Genomic DNA, 22354 nt, shown 5'->3' on the forward strand with positions numbered 1-22354 from the left:
CCTATGAAGAAAGTAAGTAGGATACCAGAAGCTAGTTTCCAATTGAAACGCCCATCATAATAAGAGCAGCTTTTTCGGCCTAATGTCATAAGATCTGCACATGAGTTTCTTAACTTTGCAGCCCCGTGTTTGGCAAGGCGCCCTTCCTTCTTGGTTTATTATGTTTAGCTTTTGGCCTCTTTTTATCTCGCCTTATCTGTTTCACTCCCTACGCCCATTTCTCTACCGCGCCCTCTGCACTATCCCTTCCCATCCCTATCCCTCTCCCTCGCCATTGTTAATCCTTGCCTGTAGTTCTCCCCTTCTCAATCCCTGGCCCCCCTTCAAACCCTTTACATTTTCCTTTCCTCAACCTCTCCGCGTCTCTGTCCCAGCCTCACTTCTTTCCACTTATCTGCATCGCCATAGTGTTCCCTTTAAATATTTCTCTGGTCGACTTTGCGAAAAAAAAATATCCCAAATACAAACCTAAGATAAAAGCTACTTACGTGCCAAATTTCAGGAAAATATTAACTTTATTAAGGTTTTTTTATGAGGAGGGACGGATCGACCGGATAAGAGACAATCCCAAATATTAGTTTTGTAAAAGCTTCCGATGTACCAAGCTTTAAGAAAATTATTACACAAATAGGACTTTTTTAGAAAAGGTCGCTCCATGTTCCATGTCCGGGAAAAACGGGTACTTCATTAAAAGAAGTAGAGAATAAAGTACCTATGTATGAGTCAACTTTCAATGAAATATCTAGATATCTAGTTTCAGAAAAGCACCAAGCTTGCATTGGAAAATTGAGTATGGTGGCTAAGTATGCTTCTGCTAATAATATATGCAAGAAAAAAAATGAGCGAAATCGGTTCACCTTTCATTTTGATGTTTATAGATAAACTGTAGGTCATCGAGCTCAATTTCAAAAGTACAAAACTTTAATATCAAATCATGCTGGCTACCAATGTTTAGCATGATGGAAGATCTGAAAACAACCCCGACGGCTGCACTGTATGCCATTCGGCACATTGCACCAGTAGAACTGCAACGAGGCTCAGTGCCTCGGGGGAGCCTAAGTGCAGACCGTACAGCCATAGGAGTACAGGAGTCATCAATTACAAGGCATACAGGATTCAAACAAGTGGTATATCAATATGGATATTCAATGAAGCGAGTTCATTCAAACGTTCTTGATTGTACTCCGCAAGTATGTGTCACAGACAGTTGAGAGTTAGTTGATATTTATCAGCGACGGCGAGCACACGCATTTGTCCATCATCGCGTAATACCATTCGGCACAAATATTCATACATACATTTTTAAATAATTCAACTTTGTCAATATATATATTCTCTTTAATAAATTCTAAATACATAATTTACATGTCGAAATAAATCAACGTTTTACAGTTCAGAAGCAGGGCTCGAATTACATATTCCGTGATCGAAACGGCAATCGTACGAATAAAGATTACGTGACTGATCGTACGAATGGCAATATTGGTATTATGAGGTACGTTCAGTAACGTATCGTAATTTATGACAGGCAGTAATAGATTGAATGGTGATTTGTAATAGATACTTTGACAGTTAAATGTCATATTCTGATTGTAAATAAGAACAATTAGTTATTTACATTGTGGAATAAATTCCTAAGCAACTTCTAAAAGGAAAAAAGGGGAAAAGAATTGCTTACAAAGAAATTAACACAGGTAATTCTAGTGATGAGTGCACAATTAATAATAAATATAAAAAAGAGGTGGAAGAGAGTTCCTCCTAGTTGCCAAAACTAAAGTTTTAATTTTACTGATGCTTCTAGTTTTTGCTCGGACCAATTTTAATTTACTTAAACCTAATGAATTCAATAAAGTAATATTGTACGAAATCGTTAATGGTGCACGAATGGAATTTTAGTCCAATTCTATACGGCAGCATGACACATTCACCATTAAAATAATAAAACAACTTGTGCTAATCTCAAAGGCAAATTTGTCAGCTTCGCGTTTTCAGATTCGCGATCATGGATCTAAAACGAGTCTTTTCACACCCGTCTCAATATTTTAGGACGTGTAATAAGAGTGTAATGCTGTCGTATAGAATTACCGAAACGAAAAGTAGTTTGTCCAGACAATTGTACCTGCGGGAAGATTCCAATCTGTGCCGCTTACGCTGGAATACATTCCCCTAATGCATATAATAAAGATATATGTACTCTTTGTTATATGTAATTTGTATATTTAACAATTTGCAACAGGGTTCGACTGCTAATACTCGTCAAACAATATCGGAAGTGGCGTCAAACAACATGTTGTTGTTCACGTAAAAAAAATGTGTATAAAGGGGTTTTGCACGGCTTTAATATTGACTCCAAACAGGTGTAACACCTGCCGGGGTAGTATTGTATAAGTGCGGCCGAATCCCGCCCATGCATATAGGTGTGAAATATAGGTAATTTTTCGGTTTTTCGTGAATATCTTTTGATATACCCAAAATATGTCTTTTCCGCCTTCTGATCAATGATAGAGAGGTCAAGGTGTGTTATTTTCCACCTCACGATATATTTGAAAGTATATTGGCAGCCATCCCTCTTGTAAATAATTCGTTATTGTAATAAAGATCGCAACAATTTAGTAAAACTCTAGGCTTCCTTTACGTGGTTGTTGTTGCTGTAGCAGTGCTTCGCCGTATCCACTAGGTGCTACCACTCACAAATTGTCATCAATAGGCTCTAACGGGAGTCCTAGGAAACTTGCAGTTTCAACAGGGGTGGAGCAGAGTGAGGAGTGTTAGAGGCGTTGGTTCCACATTGCAATGACATAGATGTTTGGTGTCATGTAGGGAAACACTGCAAGCAGACATACATTATTAATGTCGGGGTTGAATCTGGATAGTTACATGTTACAGTATTCAATTGAAGTTGAGCCAGGGAGTGTGCTTCCTCTTCTTTGAGTTCTGGGTATTTTTCCTTAAGAACTGGGCTCGCCGGACAATTCCTGGCATAGAGGTCCGACGCCTGTTTGTGTAAATCTCTGAGGATCTGCTTGTGCTTTTTTGCTTCATACGGTTGTGTTCTCAGGTGCCGTATTTCCTCATAATGCTTGCGGAGATGACTTCATAAGCCCCTGGCGGTGTGGCCTCTTCAATCAGATATCTGTTGAGATTGATATTCAACAGAAACAGTTTGTTCAGCATTTCATTTCTGTGCCTAATGGGGGAGTACTCTCGCCTCATTGTTTAGGTGGTGTTCTGGGGACATAAGAAGACAGCCCGTAGCGGTTCTGAGGGCAGTAATTTGCCAGGCCTGTATTTTCTTCCAGTTAGTAACCTTTAGGCTGGGCGACCATATCGGGGACGCGTAGCATGCAAACGGCCGGCCAATTGTTTTGTAAGTGGTAATAAGCGTTTTTTGTCTTTACCCCAAGTGATGCCGGTAAGAGATTTTAAGATTTTATTATGACGTTATATATATTAGGAAAAATTGCAGTTCCATTCTTCCCAAATTTTTGGGCGTAAGGCACCCGGTAGCGTAATGCTATCATCGTGGATGTTGGATGTGGTCCACATTTGGCGCGTCCATGTTGTAAATAAAGTTGCCGATGCTTTGGTCGGTGACAATATCAGGTTTGGTAAGGCGAAATAACCGGAGAGATCGATGTGTGGGCCTGTGGTCATTATTGTGCAAGTGTGGATAGGACACCACCCTGTGGTACCCCTTGTTTAATTCTTCTGGGTTTAGATGTTATGTTCCTGACGTGCACCGATGTTTGCCGACCAGACATAATTTGCGGTCAACATTTTGAGACATGGAAGAAGGGAGGACCCTTCCAAGTCTTGCAGTAACGTGCCGTAGTTGACCGTCTTTATCTAGTAGAACACTATTTCGCCTTTTTGTCCGTCTGTAGATCAGAATTCCATAGATCGTGGTGGGCCCTGCCTAGAATTATGCAATTTTCTCCGGTGAGTAGTGCGCTGATTTCAGGGCGGTATACACTGGGGCATCAGGTGACAGGAGGGATGCATATGTTGATACTTTCTAGTTTTTGTTATAACAGTACTTCACACTAACCAATAAGCTCTATCACTCGAAGAAATACCAAGGAAACTAACGTTGCAGTTTTTTAGAGTTAAAAACATGGAGCCGGAACTACTTTTCTTTTTAGAAAGTTCCGACGAAGACGTGGATGGGCATGACCAGAAGGTTGTAAACCCCAGCTAAGAGACAAAAGCAATCCTCTTTCTTTGTCTGAAAATGCGTAAGCTCGTTTATAATTTCACTATAACTTGAACATTTGTGAACTGTTACCGAATCGTTTATATAACTGGCTAATTTTTAGGTTCATTAAAAGGTTTCGTCTTAATAAAGCAGCATTTAATTATGTCCTGAGGAATACAAATTTCAATTGCCATTCCTCAGCAGCTGCACCGCCCATCCTCCAGTTGGCAGTAACGCTTTCGTTTCTTGGAAGTGGAAGTTACCAGCGGGCGGTAGGGGACGATTACCTTATGGGAATGAGTCAAAGCTTGGTTTCAAAATTGAGCACCATAGTAGTGACTGAAATAGAACATATCCGTTTTACACTGGAGAGTTTGAGTGGCTGTATGGAATGGTTCTACGAGAAGTATTAGATACCACGAGGTGAGAAAATTAAATAAATTTTTTTGGATGCGCCTAAACTTTTCCCTCTTACAGTAATTGGATGTATTGACGGTACCCATATTGGCCTGCAGAAACCCAGCGAAAACGAACATATGTTTTTTAATCATAAGGGATTTCATAGTTTAAATGTAATACGTATAAACACGTATCTTGCTGCAGATATGCGATCACCAATACAAAATTAATGCAATAAATGCTAGATATGGAGGGGCTGCACATGATTCCTTTGTATGGAAGCAATCAGAACAAAGAATAATGCTAGAAGAGAAATTTGAAATAAATTCTAACAATAATTCGTGGTTACTTGGTATGTATTTTTTAGTTAACTAATATGAACTATGGGCATTTATTCTCTACTTTCATTTAATTAGGTGATTCCGGCTATCCACTTGAACCTTGGTGTATAACCCCATACAGAAATCCTGCGGAGGGTTCAAGTGAGAGTGTATTTAATGCGGTTCAATCAAAAGCCAGATGTATGGTAGAGAGAACAATTGGTATTTACAAAGGGCGGTGGAAAATACTATGCAACGATAAGCGCGGAAGATATACCCCACAAAAGGTAGCAATGTTTTCCAACGTTTGCGCAGCTCTACACAACATATGTATGGAATTTAAAGTCCCTTTTAACCAACCAAGTGTAACTGCCAATGATGTTGCTGTGAATGATATTGATATAGGCGAGCACACACAAATTTTAAGAATTGGTCAAAATATTCGAGACCAAATAAAGCAATCCCTTCTTAATTAAAATACAAATGGCCAATCACAAAAGTTAATATACAGGTGTCTTGTCTGAAGTTCTTAGCAAGTTTGGCTTAAGATGAAATATTTTGGCAATTTTTTTCAAAAAAGTGTGTCAATTACATATAATATAGTCAATGTAAGTTGAGAACTTACTTGGAGTGGCTATGGCACAAGCATTACACCAATTTGCTCCAGACGTTTTTACAGGTAAGTGTGAGAAATTCAGGAGAAATAACTAAATAAACTATAATAATCTTTTAAGTTTACAGATGCTTGGTTGTCCAAAATAAGCACAGTAATAAATTGCCGCTTGAGGATGAGCAATTTAAAGAAAGTTATTGAAGGTGTACATGATTATTACAACGATGTATTAAGTTATTCATTAGCAGATTTTCCTCAACCTGATGCTCAACGTATTTCCGAAAAATGTGATCCTGCGTTCCTGCTCGAGCATTTTTTATAGCTTATACTCGGTTGCGCAGTAAATTGTGCTGCCAAGCAGATTATATACGACAAATAACGTGCTTAGTGGAATCACTTCAAGCTAATATAATGCGAGCACTGCAAGATCTTGAGTCAACTTGGCATGGAGAGTGTTCATCTCGTAGTTCGTCAAGTATAGCTAATTTCGATTATAAAATATTGCAGGAAGGGGGAGATGCTTTGCCTCAAAAGGGTTTCGAATCTGATAAAAAGGTATTTGGTGGAATTGAGTTTTACTTAAAAGTGTAATTTTTTTAAATTTCATGTTTTACAGATTTTATTACTCATAGAAGAAAAATCTAAAATACAAGAGCTTAATAACCGCAGGTTGAAGTTCATCGGTTGGAAAATACAACTGCTCAAATTGGTAATGATCGTGTATCACTGGGTCCAGTTCAAGCTGGTTCTGTACGTTATTGTGAACTTCGTCGATAGCTCGATCGAATGAAAGAAGACCTTATACAATCAGATGCAGCACGAGAGGACCTGAAATTTAAGGTTCAGCAGCAAGAAAAGGAAATTCAAATAATAAAACAGCGTAATGACGATCTGATAGTTAATATCGTCCATATTTATAATGCAACCAAAGATTTGCTATTTTTATTCACGTATTCATTTTATCTTTTTTCATTAAAGAAAATCACTTCTGAGTTAATACAGCTTAAAGATGAAGTTGACGTGCTTAGAGAATTCAACGATAAATTGAAAGAGTGCGAAATCGAAATGGAAACATATAAGAAAAAATTCGTGGAATTTGTAAACTTTAAACTGGCTTAATCTTCTTATATATTGACATATAACTTTATAAAAAAATAACGAAAATAATTTAATTGAAACGAAATTAGCTGGGACGAGGTTTTAAAGGCGCCACCCCGTGTTTCCAAGAAAAAAAGTTGGGATCTTCCCACCTCTTGTATACTAACATAACGCCAACTTTCATCGTGGCAAATATTTTACTTGTTGTTAACATTTCAATCTGTAAAAAATCTATTGGTTAGGGCCTTTGTGAATTAAGCTAACGATATGCACCTGTAAGATAAGAATTAAAAAGAATAACAATTTTTATCAGAATTTTTTTTATTTCTTAGCTAAAATCATTACATGATTTGTATAACTAAATTTATAGTATTTAAAAATAACTATACTAAAAAATAAAAATATGACTGGAGTTCAATAAATTTTTTGTATTCAATAAATGTATATATATATTTATATAATAAATACTATCCCTTAAAACTATGGAAATTTTTTCGTTCAAGATTTAAATAAGGTTCAACATTTTAATTTCAGTTCTTATATACATACCCAACAGGCATTTCTGTAAATGTTTTGAAAAGTAATTTAAAATAAACTTGTTGTGTTAAACGATTCCAGTATTAAATATTTATATATTTTTTTTTTTCAGAAAACATTTTATAAGTTTTGTGACGAAACGTTGATATGCAAATTAGCTGTGAAAGTAAATTGTAAATGTTTACAAAAAAGACGACAGAACTATTTGCCAATATTTTTCAACTTCGAAAATTTTAAATTATTCTCATGAGAGGGAATGGCTGCATTTAAACCGTTTCCTGGATTCTCCTGCAACTTATTCGAAATGCAGTCATTCTTTATTTAATATATGAATGAAATTCAGAATTAATTCATATGTAAATTTACATACACATATGTATTTCTTAATATTATTGAAATTATTGAAATAAAAATTATCATTTATAAAAAGTTTTGGGAAATTATTTACAACAAGCTTTCTTTTCGAATTTTTTTATAAATTTACATTTATAAGCTTAGAAGTAAGCCGTTTCGATTATTTCAAGCTTAATTCTAAACAATTTGTAAACAAAAAATCAACGTTTTGTAAGCTTAGTGTTTGTTTGAGAAAACTTTATAAATTTACATTACGTTTACTTTGATTGTTGGGTATATATGTAATAAATATATTAATAACTAGCTGACCCGGCAAACTTTGTACAGCCGCAGAACGTATGGGCGGTGTCACGCCCCCTTTAGGAAACATTTTAATTCGCTACATTTCCGAAATTATTTTCAACAGGTATTCAATATTTGGTATGGGGATTCCATATCTGAAGAAATTAAGGTTGGAGAGTGGGATTGGGATGGGAGCTGGAGTGGATATGAGAATAGTAATGTTTATGGGAGTGGGATAGTGAGAGGGACAGGGAGTTTGAGTAGATGTTGGGGTGGGGTGCATTTTGGAATGGAAGAGAGATAAACGGAATAAGGTATGGAGAAGAATAAGAAGAAAAAATTAGTAGATGAGAATGGGATTGAGAGTGAAGAGGGGAGTTGGGGCTCACTTTTTAAATGTAGGAAAACCAATTTTCGGGTAAGACATCGTCTGCCAGGTAGGCTAGTTATGTATATAAAAAAAAAACTATCTAAATTAAATATGATGAAAATTATTGGCGAAAACAGGTGTACAAATATTTGATCCCTTTATTCGGAATCGGAAAATGGATTTAAGTCCCGCTTTCTCAGTTCTATTTCTAAATCGTTCAGGGCACAAAAACGTTTGTGTTTTTCTTCCCTGATCTGTAGCGCCCGCTCTTGGATTTGCAACATCCGCTCTTGAATCTCCACGAGTCTGCCAAGCTTGTCACCCATATTGAGCTTTGCCTCATTTGCGGATTTTAAATTTTGCTCCAAAAGTGTTAATTTTGGATCCTCACCTACTTTTCTCCTCCTCTTCGAAGTGGACGGGACATTATATTCTTCAATGTCATAATCAGAAACTTTGATCTTCCGTGTCGAAGTTGTTGGGTTGTTTGTGTCAATTTCAACTGAAGGCATCTCCTCCTGCAAAAACTCAATCTCGTCAAAGTCCTTGCTTACTTCGATTGGAGATTCAAAAATGTGTTGAGTTAAACCCTTTGAGATGTTACCCCAGGTTTGCACTGTTTGCAGACCCTCAACCGTCGCTTCTAACCCGCTTGCTTCAATGATATTTTTCTCCGCTGATGTTATCAATTTCTCCTCGTATGGTCCACCACCAGTCCGAGACTTTGAGCTCCGGTTAAAAGTTAGTTTTCGCTTCGCTTGGTATTTTTGGTCAGCATATACCTACAAATTATAAATATCACAGAATTACAAATTATCATAGCAAGAGATGAGTGTTCCGATCGGTTGTTTGATTTACCTTTCTCCACATTTTTGCATCTTCCATAGGTGGGCCTACAGCGTTAAGTTTTTTAGATAGATCCTCCCACAATCGTTGAGATGTCGCCTTTCCTTGGGCACAATTTGGTATGATGTTTTTGGCCAGGTTGGGGTGCTGCTGCATAAATTCTCCCATCATCTCCTTTTGCTTATAATTAAGCTTATTTAGATGCGTCCTTTGGGGAAACAAACATTTTATATTATAAATAATTTTAACTAATTTTATATTTATTTACTTACATTATTAAACTCGAAATTTTCCTTTTTATGTTTGATAAAATTTTCCTTTTTAGTTGTTCTAAGATCACTTTACTTTTTTAAAAACAAATTTAAAACGTAAGAACTATAAATTAATTCGTTTAATTTTCAAACTACAACCAATTTTTAATGCACTCGAACGTCTTTTTGCTATCGTATGAAATTTTTTGACGTTAACGATTTGTTGTGTACGTTCACTGAACACATAATACCGAATTACGATAGCAGCTATTCGTTCACGTATCACGTAATACCAAATAAGTACTTTTAAGGGACGAGTGTTCAGTTCACGGAATACGTAATTCGGGCCCAGGATTCATTCGCCTACAAACGAATAAAGAAATAAATAAACGCATAGCGACAGCGCAAAGTATGTATATAGTGCAGAAAATATTTTCAACCCCTGTTAAAGCAGTGGCTTGTGCGAATATGTAAGTAATACACACGGCATACATACCGGTACATATGTGAAACGCTCGATAGCAGACAAAACGAATTATATGTACGTACATACAAAAAAAAATTTACTGTGAGTGTCAACAACTTGAGCGAACGGAGTTGCAAATAAATACACAGCGGTTTATGCGGCAGTTACTCACGAACGTACGTACCAAAAACGTGTCAGCTGACACGACTTATCTTATGAGTGTGCAATGTAAACGAAAACTCTCCGACGTGCAACGCCCGTACGTACGTAGCCCGGAAGGTAGAAATCAACACAATTTTGATTTTTTCCGTAAGAACGTGTCAGCTGACCGCTCTCTCACTAGACAGAGTTGCCTAGTAAACTTTTGTGCGCTAATTTTTGACCGTTTGCAATTTTATGCAAAAACACCTAATTAAAGTTTGAAAAATTGTGAAAATAATTCGAAAAAAATATGGAAAAGTGCAGACTATATATATGTAATCTATTTATATTTATTTAATATTAATTGCAGCCTTTTACAACATCAAAAATTAAATTGGAAAAAGTTGCTGTTTCCATAAGCATGCATGCAAAATGGTCAATGGCAACAGTGCTTATCTGTAAACAATACACACACAAATATGTTATGTACATGTACACAGACGCACACATTGATTCCTACGGGCTTGAGGGTTCGGTCAAACGTGTTTCGTATGACAAACGTCTGTACGTACGGCACACGTCGGTGGGTAATTGCCGCTTTAGCATTGCAATCGGCCGCTAAACAATTGATTTCGCAAAGTAAAATAAAGTAAATAGGAAACAATACGAATAAAAACCAAGTAAGGAAGGCTAAGGTCGGGTGTAACTGAACATTACATTCTCAGTTGAGAGCTATGGAAACAAAATAAGGAAAATCACCATGTAGGAAAATGCACCTAGGGTAACCCTGGAATGTGGTTGTATGACATGTGTATCAAATGGAAGGTATTAAAAAGTATTTTAAGAGAGAGTGACTGAGAATTTTAAGAGGGAGTGGGCATTAGGTCTATAGGTGGACGCCTTTTCGAGATATCGCCATTAGGGTGGGCCAGGGGTAACTCTAGAATGTGTTTGTACGATATGGGTATCAAATGAAAGGTGGTAATGAGTATTTTAAAAGGGAGTAATCCTTAGTTCTATAGGTGGACGCCTTTTCGAGATATCGCCTTAAAGGTGGACCAAGGGTGACTCTAGAATGTTTGTTCGATATGGGTATCAAACGAAAGGTGTTACTGAGCATTTTAAGAGGGAGTGGGCATTAGGTGTATAGGTGGACGCCTTTTCGAGATATCGCCATTAGGGTGGGCCAGGGTGAAAATAGAATGTGTTTGTACGATATGGGTATCAAATGAAAGGTGGTAATGAGTATTTTAAAAGGGAGTAATCCTTAGTTCTGTAGGATATCGCCATAAAGGTGGACCAAGGGTGACTCTAGAATGTTTGTACGATATGGGTATCAAACGAAAGGTGTTACTGAGCATTTTAAGAGGGAGTGGGCATTAGGTCTATAGGTGGACGCCTTTTCGAGATATCGCCATTAGGGTGGGCCAGGGGTGACTCTAGAATGTTTGTACGATATGGGTATCAAACGAAAGGTGTTACTGAGCATTTTAAGAGGGAGTGGGCATTAGGTCTATAGGTGGACGCCTTTTCGAGATATCGCCATTAGGGTGGGCCAGGGGTGACTCTAGAATGTTTGTACGATATGGGTATCAAACGAAAGGTGCTACTGAGCATTTTAAGAGGGAGTGGAAATTAGGTCTATAGGTGGACGCCTTTTCGAGATATCTCCATAAGGGTGGGCCAGGGGTGACTCTAGTATGTTTGTACGATATGGGTATCAAACGAAAGGTGTTAATGAGCATTTTAAGAGGGAGTGGGCATTAGGTTTATAGGGGGACGCCTTTTCGAGATATCGCCATTAAGGTGGGTCAGGGGTGACTCTAGAATGTGTTTGTACGATATGGATATCAAATTAAAGGTATTAATGAGGGTTTTAAAAGCGAGTGGCCCTTAGATGTATATGTGAAGGCGTTCTCGCGATATCGACCAAAATGTGGACCAGGTGATCCAGAAAATCATCTGTCGGGTACTGCTAATTTATTTATATATGCAATACCACTAACAGTATTCCTGCCAAGATTCCAAGGGCTGTTGATTTCGCCTTGTAGAACTTTTTCATTTTCTTCTACTTAATATGGTAGGTGTCACACCCATTTGACAAAGTTTTTTCCAAAGTTATATTTTGCGTCAATAAACCAATCCAGTTACCATCTTTCATCCCTTTTTTCGTAGTTGGTATAGAATTATGGCATTTTTTTCATTTTTCGTAATTTTTGATATCGATAAAGTGGGCGTGGTTATGGTCGGATTTCGGCCATTTTTTATAACAATATAAAGTGAGTTCAGATAAGTACGTGGGCTAAGTTTAGTAAAGATATATCGGTTTTTGCTCAAGTTATTGTGTTAACGGCCGAGCGGAAGGACAGACAGTGGACTGTGTATAAAAACTGGGCGTGGCTTCCACCGATTTCGCCCATTTTCACAGAGAACAGTTACCGTCATAGAATCTATGCCACTACCAAATTTGAGAAGGATTGGTAAATTTTTGTTCGACTTATGGCATTAAAAGTATTCTATACAAACTAAATGGAAATGGGTGGAGCCACGCCCATTTGGAAATTTTCTTTTATTTTTGTATTTTGTTGCATCATATCATTACTGGAGTTGAATTTTGACTTAATTTACTTATATACAGTAAAGATATTAAATTTTTTGTTAAAATTTGAATTAAAAAAATTTTTTTTTTAAAAAGTGGGCGTGTTCTTCATCTAATTTTGCTAATTTTTATTTAGCACATATATAGTAATAGTAAAATTTTATCATGATATCTTCAACGACTGCCAAAATACAGCTTGCCAAATTTTTAAATTACCTTCTTGTAAAAGTGGGCGGTGCCACGCCCATTGTCCAAAATCTTACTAATTTTCTATTCTGCGTCATAACGTCAACCCATCTACCAAGTTTCATCGCTTTAACCGCCTTTGGCAATGAATTATCGCATTTTTTCGGTTTTTCGAAATTTTCGATATCGAAAAAGTGGGCGTGGTTATAGTCCGATATCGTTCATTTTAAATAGCGATCAGAGATGAGTGCTCAGGAATCTACATACCAAATTTCATCAAGATAGCTCAAAATTTACTCAAGTTATCGTGTTAACGGACAGACGGACGGACGGACGGACGGACGGGCGGACATGGCTCAATCAAATTTTTTTTCGATACTGATGATTTTGATATATGGAAGTCTATATCTATCTCGATTCCTTTATACCTGTACAACCAACCGTTATCCAATCAAAGTTAATATACTCTGTGAGCTCTGCTCAACTGTGTATAAAAATAAAATATATAGAAACGGGAACGCCATCCTAGCGGTAGATTTTTCGAGAAAAATCAAGTGCGTTTAGAAAAAAAAGTACAGATTTTAAAATAAGAAAAGTTGGAAGGTGACATTGAAAGCGGAGAGACGCGTAAATTAAAGCCATGGTGATGGTAAAGTTAAATTCGCTGAAAATTTACCAGCTGAATAAATTGCTGCAAACTCATGGCGTAGTCATCACGGGAAACAAAGCGGCAAAAGTCAACAAATTGTGGGAGATATATGGAGCCGATGAAGTTGAATCGGACGAATTGCAGGAAACTAACGACGAAGATGCAACGCAGCAGCAAGTGGATGAGCTACGTCAAATGCTCATGGAACTCACGAAAACTGTATCGGAATTGACCACCACACAGAAAGCACAACGAACAACGACACCAGCTACGGATCAGCTAGGGACTGCAATGACACCAGCTACGGAACAGCTAGTGACTGCAACGACACCAGCTAAGGAACAACTAGTGACTGCAGCGCCACGTCAGGCAACGGCGGCACTACAACGACCAGCCAGTGTGCACGAAATAAGTGGAATTTTACCAACGTTCGATCCATTAAAAGGCAGCATAAATTCAGACGCATTTGTGCAAAAGGTAGAACAACTGCAAAATATTTACGGAATTCGTATCGAATTTCACGAAAGATTTTCCAAAGTCGATCATGTCAGCGCAAGTGCACCGTGAAATGGCACAACGCAAACGTCAACCAAAAGAAACATTGGAAGAATTTTATTACGCATTGCTGAGCATGGGTAGACGAGGTAAAATGGATGAAGAATCCATAAATTCCTATATTATATCGGGGCTTAACGATACTAACTTGTCGCGCGCGTTACTCGCGATGAAGTTACCAATGTGTAATGATCTGCTACGTTCTCTAGAAGCTATGGCCGTCATGCCGACACAGAGCTTTACAAGATCTAGTGCACCATACGATAAAGGTAGTGGTGATCGAACGCAGAAAACGATGCAGGACAAGAAACCCATCAAATGCTACAACTGCAACGAGTTGGGATACATTTCGTCCAAATGCACGCAACCACAGCGGAAGCCGAGATGCAGCAAATGCAACAAAAGTGGTCACGACGCAAAATCATGTAAGGTTGACAAAGCAACAGTAGCGGAGGTGCAAAGTGAAGCGAAAGGTGTACCAAACCCTGTCACAAAAACGGTCGAGTGGAATGGCAACCGATACGAGGCGTTCATCGACACAGGTAGTGATGTGTCACTAATTGCATTGTCCAAAGTTCCACCAGGGGTGCAGCGTACAACTTCAGTAAAACGGCTTACAGGTTTCGGAGGTGCGGTTATCAGCAGCACAGAGGCTATCAACGCAGAGATTATCGTCGATGGAATTACGATCTTGACCACCTGTCAAATCGTTCCAGATAAGTTTATGACATTTGATATTCTTTTGGGTAGAGATGTACTTTGCCAAAGCGATTACAGGTTGACCATTGATGCGGGTGTGATGCAAGTTCATAAGAAGACGGGTATTTCATTTAACATAAACGAAGAATTGCCACATGAAATCGTCGCTAAAGTCGGGAATTTGTTGCATTAGTATAGTGATTGCTTTGCTGAAGACTTGGCAAAGTTAGGCAGATGCAAAACAACAGAGATGGATATAGCTATTTCGACGGATCGGCCGGTAGTGGGCAAAAAGTACCAAGTAGTGCCCTTGTCGCAACGCCCAACGTTAACGAAAATTATTGACAATCTGCTCAAACACGGTATTATACGGTGCAGTTCATCGGTACATGCAGCTCCTGTAATCCTGGTGCAAAAGTCTAACGGCGAAGACCGAATGTGCGTCGACTACAGGTCTCTTAAAGCGGTGACACTGAAAAAACAATTTCCTATGCCTGTGGTGGAGGAGCAGCTTTCAAAGCTTGCAGGTAATACTTTATTTACGTCCCTCGATATGACATCCGGGTATTATCAGATACCACTAACGGAAGAAAGCAAACCGTACACGGCTTTCGTTACGCCTGATGGATTATTCGAGCACAACGTCATGCCATTTGGGCTACGCAACGCTCCCATGGTATTTCAGGAAATGGTTGTGAAACAGATTCGGAATTTAAAGCACCGTAAACATATCATTAGCTATGTGGATGAGGTAGTCATTGCCACTAAAGCCGTCGAATAGAGAGTATTGAAGTACTTTCGGAATTTTTGCAAGCGGTCAGAGCAGCAGGACTCACGTTAAGGCCGTCAAAATGTACATTTTTAGCAACAAAAATAAAGTTTCTGGGTCACGTGGTGAATGCGTCGGGCATTAAACCAGGTGAAGAAAAAGTAAAATGCGTTGCTGAGTTCCCACAACCACGCACTCCAACAGAAGTACGACAGTTTTTGGGACTCACCGGATTTTTCCGGAAATTTGTTGAGAGTTACGGCGTAATTGCTAAACCACTAGCTACACTTCTACGAAAGGGTATCACGTTCGAGTGGACCTCGGATCACGAGAGGGCATTCAGCAAATTAAAAGATGTACTCACAACGCAACCAGTTTTGTCAATGATTGACATCACCAAACCACACGAAGTGCATACGGAATACCCAGAAACCTGGGCATCCCAACAGACATCTGATTGACGAACCAGCACCGCCTAGGGGCCTAAGGAGTCATCTCCGTAAGCATTTTGAGGAAATACGGCACCTGAGAACCCAGCCGTATGAAGCGAAAAAACACAAGCAGGTCCTTGGTGAACTCCGTAGACAGGCGTCGGACCTTTATGTCGGGAATTGCCCGGTGAATCCAGTACTTGAAGAAAAATATCCAGAACTCGCAGAAGAGGAACGCATACTCCCCAGGGAAACGCGTGTCACTCTTGCTCAACTTCGTTCTGGATACTGTAACAGGTTAAACTCTTACCTATCCAGAATCAACCCCGACATACAAAATGTATGCCCCGCTTGCAATGTGTCCCCACATGACACCAACCATCTCTTTAATTGTAATGTGGAACCAACGCCTCTAACACCCCTTTCCTTATGGTCCACCCCTGTTGAAACGGCAAGTTTCCTTGGAATCCCGTTAGAGGATATTGATGACAATTTGTGATCGGTCGCGGCTATTAGGTGGGGCGAGCATTGCTACAACAACAACAACAACAAGTGCATACGGACGCCAGTGCGATAGGCCTGTCAGGTGTTTATTTATTTTATTTATTTTATTTGAAACTTATTTGTACAAGTAAGACACTGTCTTTTAGGTAGTACATGACATCAAAAAATTTAAGTTACATACATATAAATAAACTTAATAAAGAATGAGCACAAAATTTTGATTAAAAATAATAAAAAGCTTATACGTATTTAATTAATAATAGTGTGATAGAAACAATTCCAGACCAATATTTGAAGAATGAAGGTTTGGGATATGTAAATTAGGGTAAGTTAAGAGTTTAGGAAATATAATACTGCTTGTTTGAAGCATCCTGCCTTACGAATTGCTTTTGTCTTGGAAGGAAGTGAGTTTCATAGACGGATTGTACTGACAAAGAACATTCTGGAGGATGTGGAGTATTTAAAAGCCGGTATCAACAGATTCAATGTTCGAGTGGACTGACTCAAGGTTAGCTTATTAAATAGGTAAGGGGGATATTGAGAATGCAGAAGTGTGTGCAAGAAACATAGATTTCTCATTTTTAAGAAATTGCAGACGTCACTCCCGAGTATTTGCACGGCACACGAAGATATGTGATCGTACTTTCTTTTAGAAAAAAGAAATCGGGCGGCATTATTTATGGCCAGCTGAAGTTTGTTAAGCGATACCGAATCAAGGTTACCATATATAAGTTCACTGTAAGAAACTTGAGGTACTATAAGAGTTTTTACCAGCTTCAGTTTAGTGTCTCGCGGTAGTAAGTAGGCAGTTCTGTAAAGGTGGCGAAGGGTGTTATAGATTTTACCCACCACAAAGCTGATATGGTTAGCACTAGTAAGACTAGAATTAATTCTGAAGCCTAGATTGGTAACCACATCCTGGAAACCTATTTTATCATCATTTAGCAAAATTTCAGGAAGGCTGCTTAAATCGGATGCTGCGTTCGATATTGCAATCGCCTTAGATTTTGACGCATTAAGATGTAGCTTATTTGCGCGAGCCCAGTTACTTATGCGCTTTAAATCATTATTCAGCCTAACAAATAAGTCTTCGGAGAGCCCGATCGGGCGCGACATGTAGAGTTGGGTATCGTCAGCGTAAAGGTGTATAGATGCGCGGCGGCAACAGGCGACTATGTCGTTGATAAAAAGTGTAAACAATACTGGTCCCAGGATGGATCCTTGTGGAACGCCCAACGTTATGGACTTTAAATCAGAGAGTTTATCACCGCACTGAACTCGCTGGAATCGGCCAGTGAGATAATTTTGCATTAACTTAATTGCAAAAGGGCTGAAATTATAGTAATTTTCGAACTTGCGAAGTAGTATTTTAAAATCAACCATATCAAAAGCTCTTGAGAAGTCTAGAAGTACTAATACCGTAAGATCGTTGTTGTCGTAAGCTGGACGTATATCTACCAGAATCTTCAACATGGATGTAGCACAACTATGCCCTTTTCTGAAACCTGATTGGACTTCAGACAGCAAGTGGTTGTCATGAATATTGTCAATTATCTGCTTTGATAGTAGCTTTGCGTATACTTTGGATAAAGCAGGCAGTAGGCTATTTGGTCTAAAGTCTTTGCAGGAATCAGGAGAATTTGATTTAGGAATGGGAATAACATTCGCCGTTTTCCATTCACTTGGAAATCCACTGGTTATTATAGAAAAATTAAATATATGTGCCAGAGAAGAGATGGCAAAGGGAAGTATAAGTTTGATAAAACGCAAGCTAATGTCGTCGATTCCCACGACATTAGACTTAATAGCCATAACAGCTCCTAGCACATCATTCTCAGTTACCACAGTGAAATCAAAAGTACCTGAGGTAGGCCGACTTTTAACCCCGGCTACAGCTATTTTACTATGATCGTTATCATTTTCATACATAATAGCATTATTTTCACTATCATTTGATTGGCCGCGTAAAAAGAACGAGTTCATAACATTGGGGTCAATGCTGCACTCAAGACGGTCTTTTTTGGATACTCCTAAGGAACGAAGATTTTTCCAAATCATTCTAGGAGGTAAATTAGTATCAAACTTAGCATTCAGATAAGCTACCTTAGCATCGCGGATGCAAAGATTAACCCGATTTCGCAAAACGCGGTAAGCTTCCCAATGGGTTGCATTTTGAGATCGCTTCCACTCCCTGTACGCTATCCCACGCTTTTTTATTAAATTTAAAATTTCCGCTGTAAACCACGGCTTCTTATGGCTTTGAACTTTTATGGTTTTTAGGGGAACATGTGCATTAAAGAGGTAATTAGCAATGTTATAAAAATATTGCAATTTTTCACCTAACGTAGAAAAATACACACATCCTCTCCAATCCAGACGAGAGGCCTCTTCATTTAGAACTTCTAAGTTAACACCGTTGTAGTTCCTATATGTTAATTCAAAGTCAGATTCTTTAGTATTAAATTCCAAGTCATACGCTAATATCTGCATTTCATGGTCAGAAATGCCTTCCATGGGAAGTTGGTCAAAATGATTTACGAAATTGACATTATTAACACATATCAGGTCTAGCAGACTAGGTTTACTGTTGGGAGCAAAACGGGTCGCGAATTGATTTATAATGTGTAAATCACACGATTCAAAGCTATCTATGATGGACTTACTACGGGAGTTACTACTAAGAATATCTATATTGAGATCACCGCAAATAATAACGTGCTCATAACTTAGAGAAAACTCAGTCAACTTCTGAAATAAGTAAGTTAGGTCATTGGACCTGTTAGGGTTGTAAACACTGGCAACGAAACACTTTGTCCGAGTGTCGCTTATCTCAATAAAAATGCTTTCCACTTCACTTCCAAGTTCTGACTGATACACTATTCTAGGATTTAAAACACCTTTGCAATATATAGCAACTCCTCCACCGCGAACATTGCCTTTTCTGTCGTTTCTCAATAGTACATAATTACCCATTTTATAGGAGTGATCATCAACGCTGGACCTGAACCAGGTCTCAGTAATACAAATTAAATCAATAACGTTATCATCAAATATATATGAAAGATAATCTAACTTCGCAGCCGTGAGACTACGAGAATTTAAATGGCAGATATTTAAGGTTTTGCGTATTTTGAATATTTTGCCCAAAATACACCTCACATGCCCACCGTCAGCACAATCATTGGTCAAATCACCCATTAACATAACAAACGGGCAAAATGTGTTCAACAAAGCAGGATGAAAAATAAAGCTGGAGACATTGGTGCTTTATCGGTAACCGTATCGGTAACCTTATAACAGCTGATTCGACCAACCTTATGAGAATCAATGCAATCGATTATTGGTGCCGCTAAGGTCGTAACCGTATCGTAGCCAACCAATTGGGTTTTGGTTTACCGTCGTAACGATAAACAGCTGATTACGTTAGGGATACGGATACAGCGATACGACATACGGCACCAATGACTCCAGCTTTAGAGCGAAAAAGTAAGTTGAGAGTGATAAACAAAGAAAAAGAAACAATATAAATTGACAATAGACTAAAAACTAGGGAATGAAGCATTGCATTAGCATGCTGTATTAAATATAAATATTGCATCACACATACATATGTACATATTTTCATAATTTCTCTTCTACTGCAATTCAGTCAGCGCTCTCATGTCATTAATTTTAACTGCTTCGCCTTGTTGGTGAGTACGCACATACACAGCTCCACGCATTGTGAAAACAGAAGTAAGCCGCTTCTGTTTTTTTAGTTGAAGCGCATGTTGTAAAATCTCACGGTTGCTCCTCGTTAGACATTCATGCACAAAAATTTTGCCGCTTTTGTTGTTCCCAATATCCGTAAGAGTCATTGGCCTTTTGCTAGTTTTACAAAACAATGCAATTGCCCTTAGAAGTGAAGAGCGGTCAGAGGGAGAGTTTAACTTAAAAATTATCGGCGAACTACCATTTTTGCTCTTACGTATGCGAAAGGCAGAGTGTATTGACGGCACACTTAGCTTGACAGTGCGACATATGTTTGTGAATACTTCACCTAAATTATACTACAGCTAGAAGGCAACGGGTGGAAACCAATCCAGTATTACAGCCGACAGTGTAGCTCCGTTGAAGCACAGTATTCGAGCCACGAGCTAGAGGTGCTCGCTATCGTCGAGTCTCTTGAGAGGTTTCGCATATTTCTGCTGGGCACACACTTTGTGGTGCGAACAGACTGCAATGCGGTAGCAACGACGAAGAGTATTACGTCACTGCGTCCACGCGTAGCCAGATGGTGGCTTCGTTTACAAGAGTTCGTCTTCGATTGCGTCCATCGCTCAGGAACGCAAATGCAACACGTCGATGCCTTAAGCCGTGCACCGGTCGAGCCTTCATCAAAACCGGATACAGTAGCCGAACGAGTTTTACAAGTAACCCATATGAAATGCGACGACTGGGTATATGCGATGCAAATACAAGATCCAAAGTTACAGCAAATATGTGACGTTCTCAAAGGCGTTAAAAATGTGGATACATCGGTGGCTAAACAAATCGAGGTAGACTACGAGATACGTAACAATCGACTTTTCCGTAAGGTAGGTCACGAATACAAGTTAGTGGTGCCACGAGCGGTTCGGTGGCGCATTGCAAAAGCCAGCCGCGAAGATGTTGGACATTTCGCTCTCGAGAAAACTTTCGCACGAATATCAAAACATTTTTGGTTCGAACGAATGAGACGATACGTGAAGTCGTATATAGCTTCATGCGAGGAATGCTGTTTCAATAAAGTCAAGGGTGGACGAAAGGAGGGTCAGCTCCACATTACGAATGTTTTGCCAATTCCTTTTAGGCATGTTTACGTCGATCATGTGGGCCCGTTCACAAAAAGTCGATCTGGATTTGTGTACGTGCTAGTAGTGGTCTGCGGATTCAGCAAGTATGTCGTACTCAAACCAACACGGAATACGAAGACCGAACCAGTCATCAAAGCATTAGAAGAGATGATTGGCATATTTGGTCAACCTATTAAATTAACGTCCGACCGAGGAACCGCGTTTACTTCTGCAGAATTCCAAGCGTTTGTGGATAAGCGAGACATACAGCATATCAAGACGGTGGTTAGGACACCAAGGGCCAACGGTCAAGCCGAGCGAGTCAACAAAACGTTATTGCAAGCACTCAAATGTACAGTCGAGGATAACAAAAATTGGGACGCACATCTCTAAACGATACAATGGAGCTTGAACTCACAAAAAAAACGAGGTAACCGACTATACTCCTAACGAATTAGTATTTTATTTCAATCCTAAAGATGTTACGTGCAACCGACTAATACAAGCGATACATGACGAGGTCGATATGTCGGATATAGATATGAAGCGCGATATGGCAGTCGATAGAATCATGACCGAGCGGATTAAGTGGAAAGAGAGATACGACAAAAAGCACACAACTCCAACCAAATATGAGGTAGGCGACCTGGTAGTAGTTGATAACGTTCCATCAGCTACAGGCGAATCGCATAAGCTAGATCCGGCATACAAAGGTCCATACATTATAACGAAGGTGCTGAATTACGATCGGTACATAGTCGAAGACTTACCAGATGTCTCGGTTACGCAAAGGCGATATTCCAACGTTACGTCATCAGATCATCTGAAACCATGGTGTATATCGAGTCCGGAACTGGACATGGATGACGAAAGCGACGAGTCGTCCTGTGTGGACGAAGAGTCAGGAAAGGCCGCGCTGTCACAGACAGTTGAGAGTTAGTTGATATTTAGCAGCGACGGAAAGCACACGCATTTGTCCATCATCGCGTAATACCATTCGGCACAAATATTCATACATACATTTTTAAATAATTCAACTTGTCAATATATAAGTTAAGGTATGATACCACCACCTGCATAACAAAGGCATTTCCTTGCATATAAGCTGCTGCAAGTTAAGGTATGATACCACCACCTACATAAAAAAGGCATTTCCTTGCATATACCATGCTGCAGAAATAGGCAATACCAGGGCAACAGAAAACTAAAGCGTCAATAGTCAGTTAATTCAGCTTACCAACAATCCAATAACATTAGAAACATAACTTGCCTAAAT

The 22354-nt window shown here is 39.0% G+C and overlaps 1 protein-coding gene and 1 long non-coding RNA gene across 2 annotated transcripts; one reads left to right on the top strand and one right to left on the bottom strand.

Moving 5' to 3' along the window:
* Positions 1 to 1109: 1109 nt before the first annotated feature.
* LOC137248234 (uncharacterized) lies at positions 1110 to 7095 on the top strand. Its single transcript, XR_010952133.1, has 7 exons — positions 1110 to 1694; positions 4143 to 4618; positions 4673 to 4946; positions 5011 to 5593; positions 5649 to 6082; positions 6144 to 6424; positions 6506 to 7095. It is a non-coding gene; the product is annotated as an uncharacterized lncRNA (long non-coding RNA).
* A 1231-nt stretch (positions 7096 to 8326) lies between these two features.
* On the bottom strand, positions 8327 to 9321 carry LOC137248701 (uncharacterized). Its single transcript, XM_067779613.1, has 3 exons — positions 9287 to 9321; positions 9027 to 9222; positions 8327 to 8950 (listed from the first exon to the last, which is right to left on the bottom strand). Coding segments are annotated over exons 1-3 (822 nt in total). The 5' UTR covers positions 9289 to 9321.
* Positions 9322 to 22354: the final 13033 nt, after the last annotated feature.

This window comes from Eurosta solidaginis, chromosome 4, assembly GCF_040869045.1.
Source record: "Eurosta solidaginis isolate ZX-2024a chromosome 4, ASM4086904v1, whole genome shotgun sequence".
Classification (NCBI taxonomy): Eukaryota; Metazoa; Arthropoda; class Insecta; order Diptera; family Tephritidae; genus Eurosta; species Eurosta solidaginis.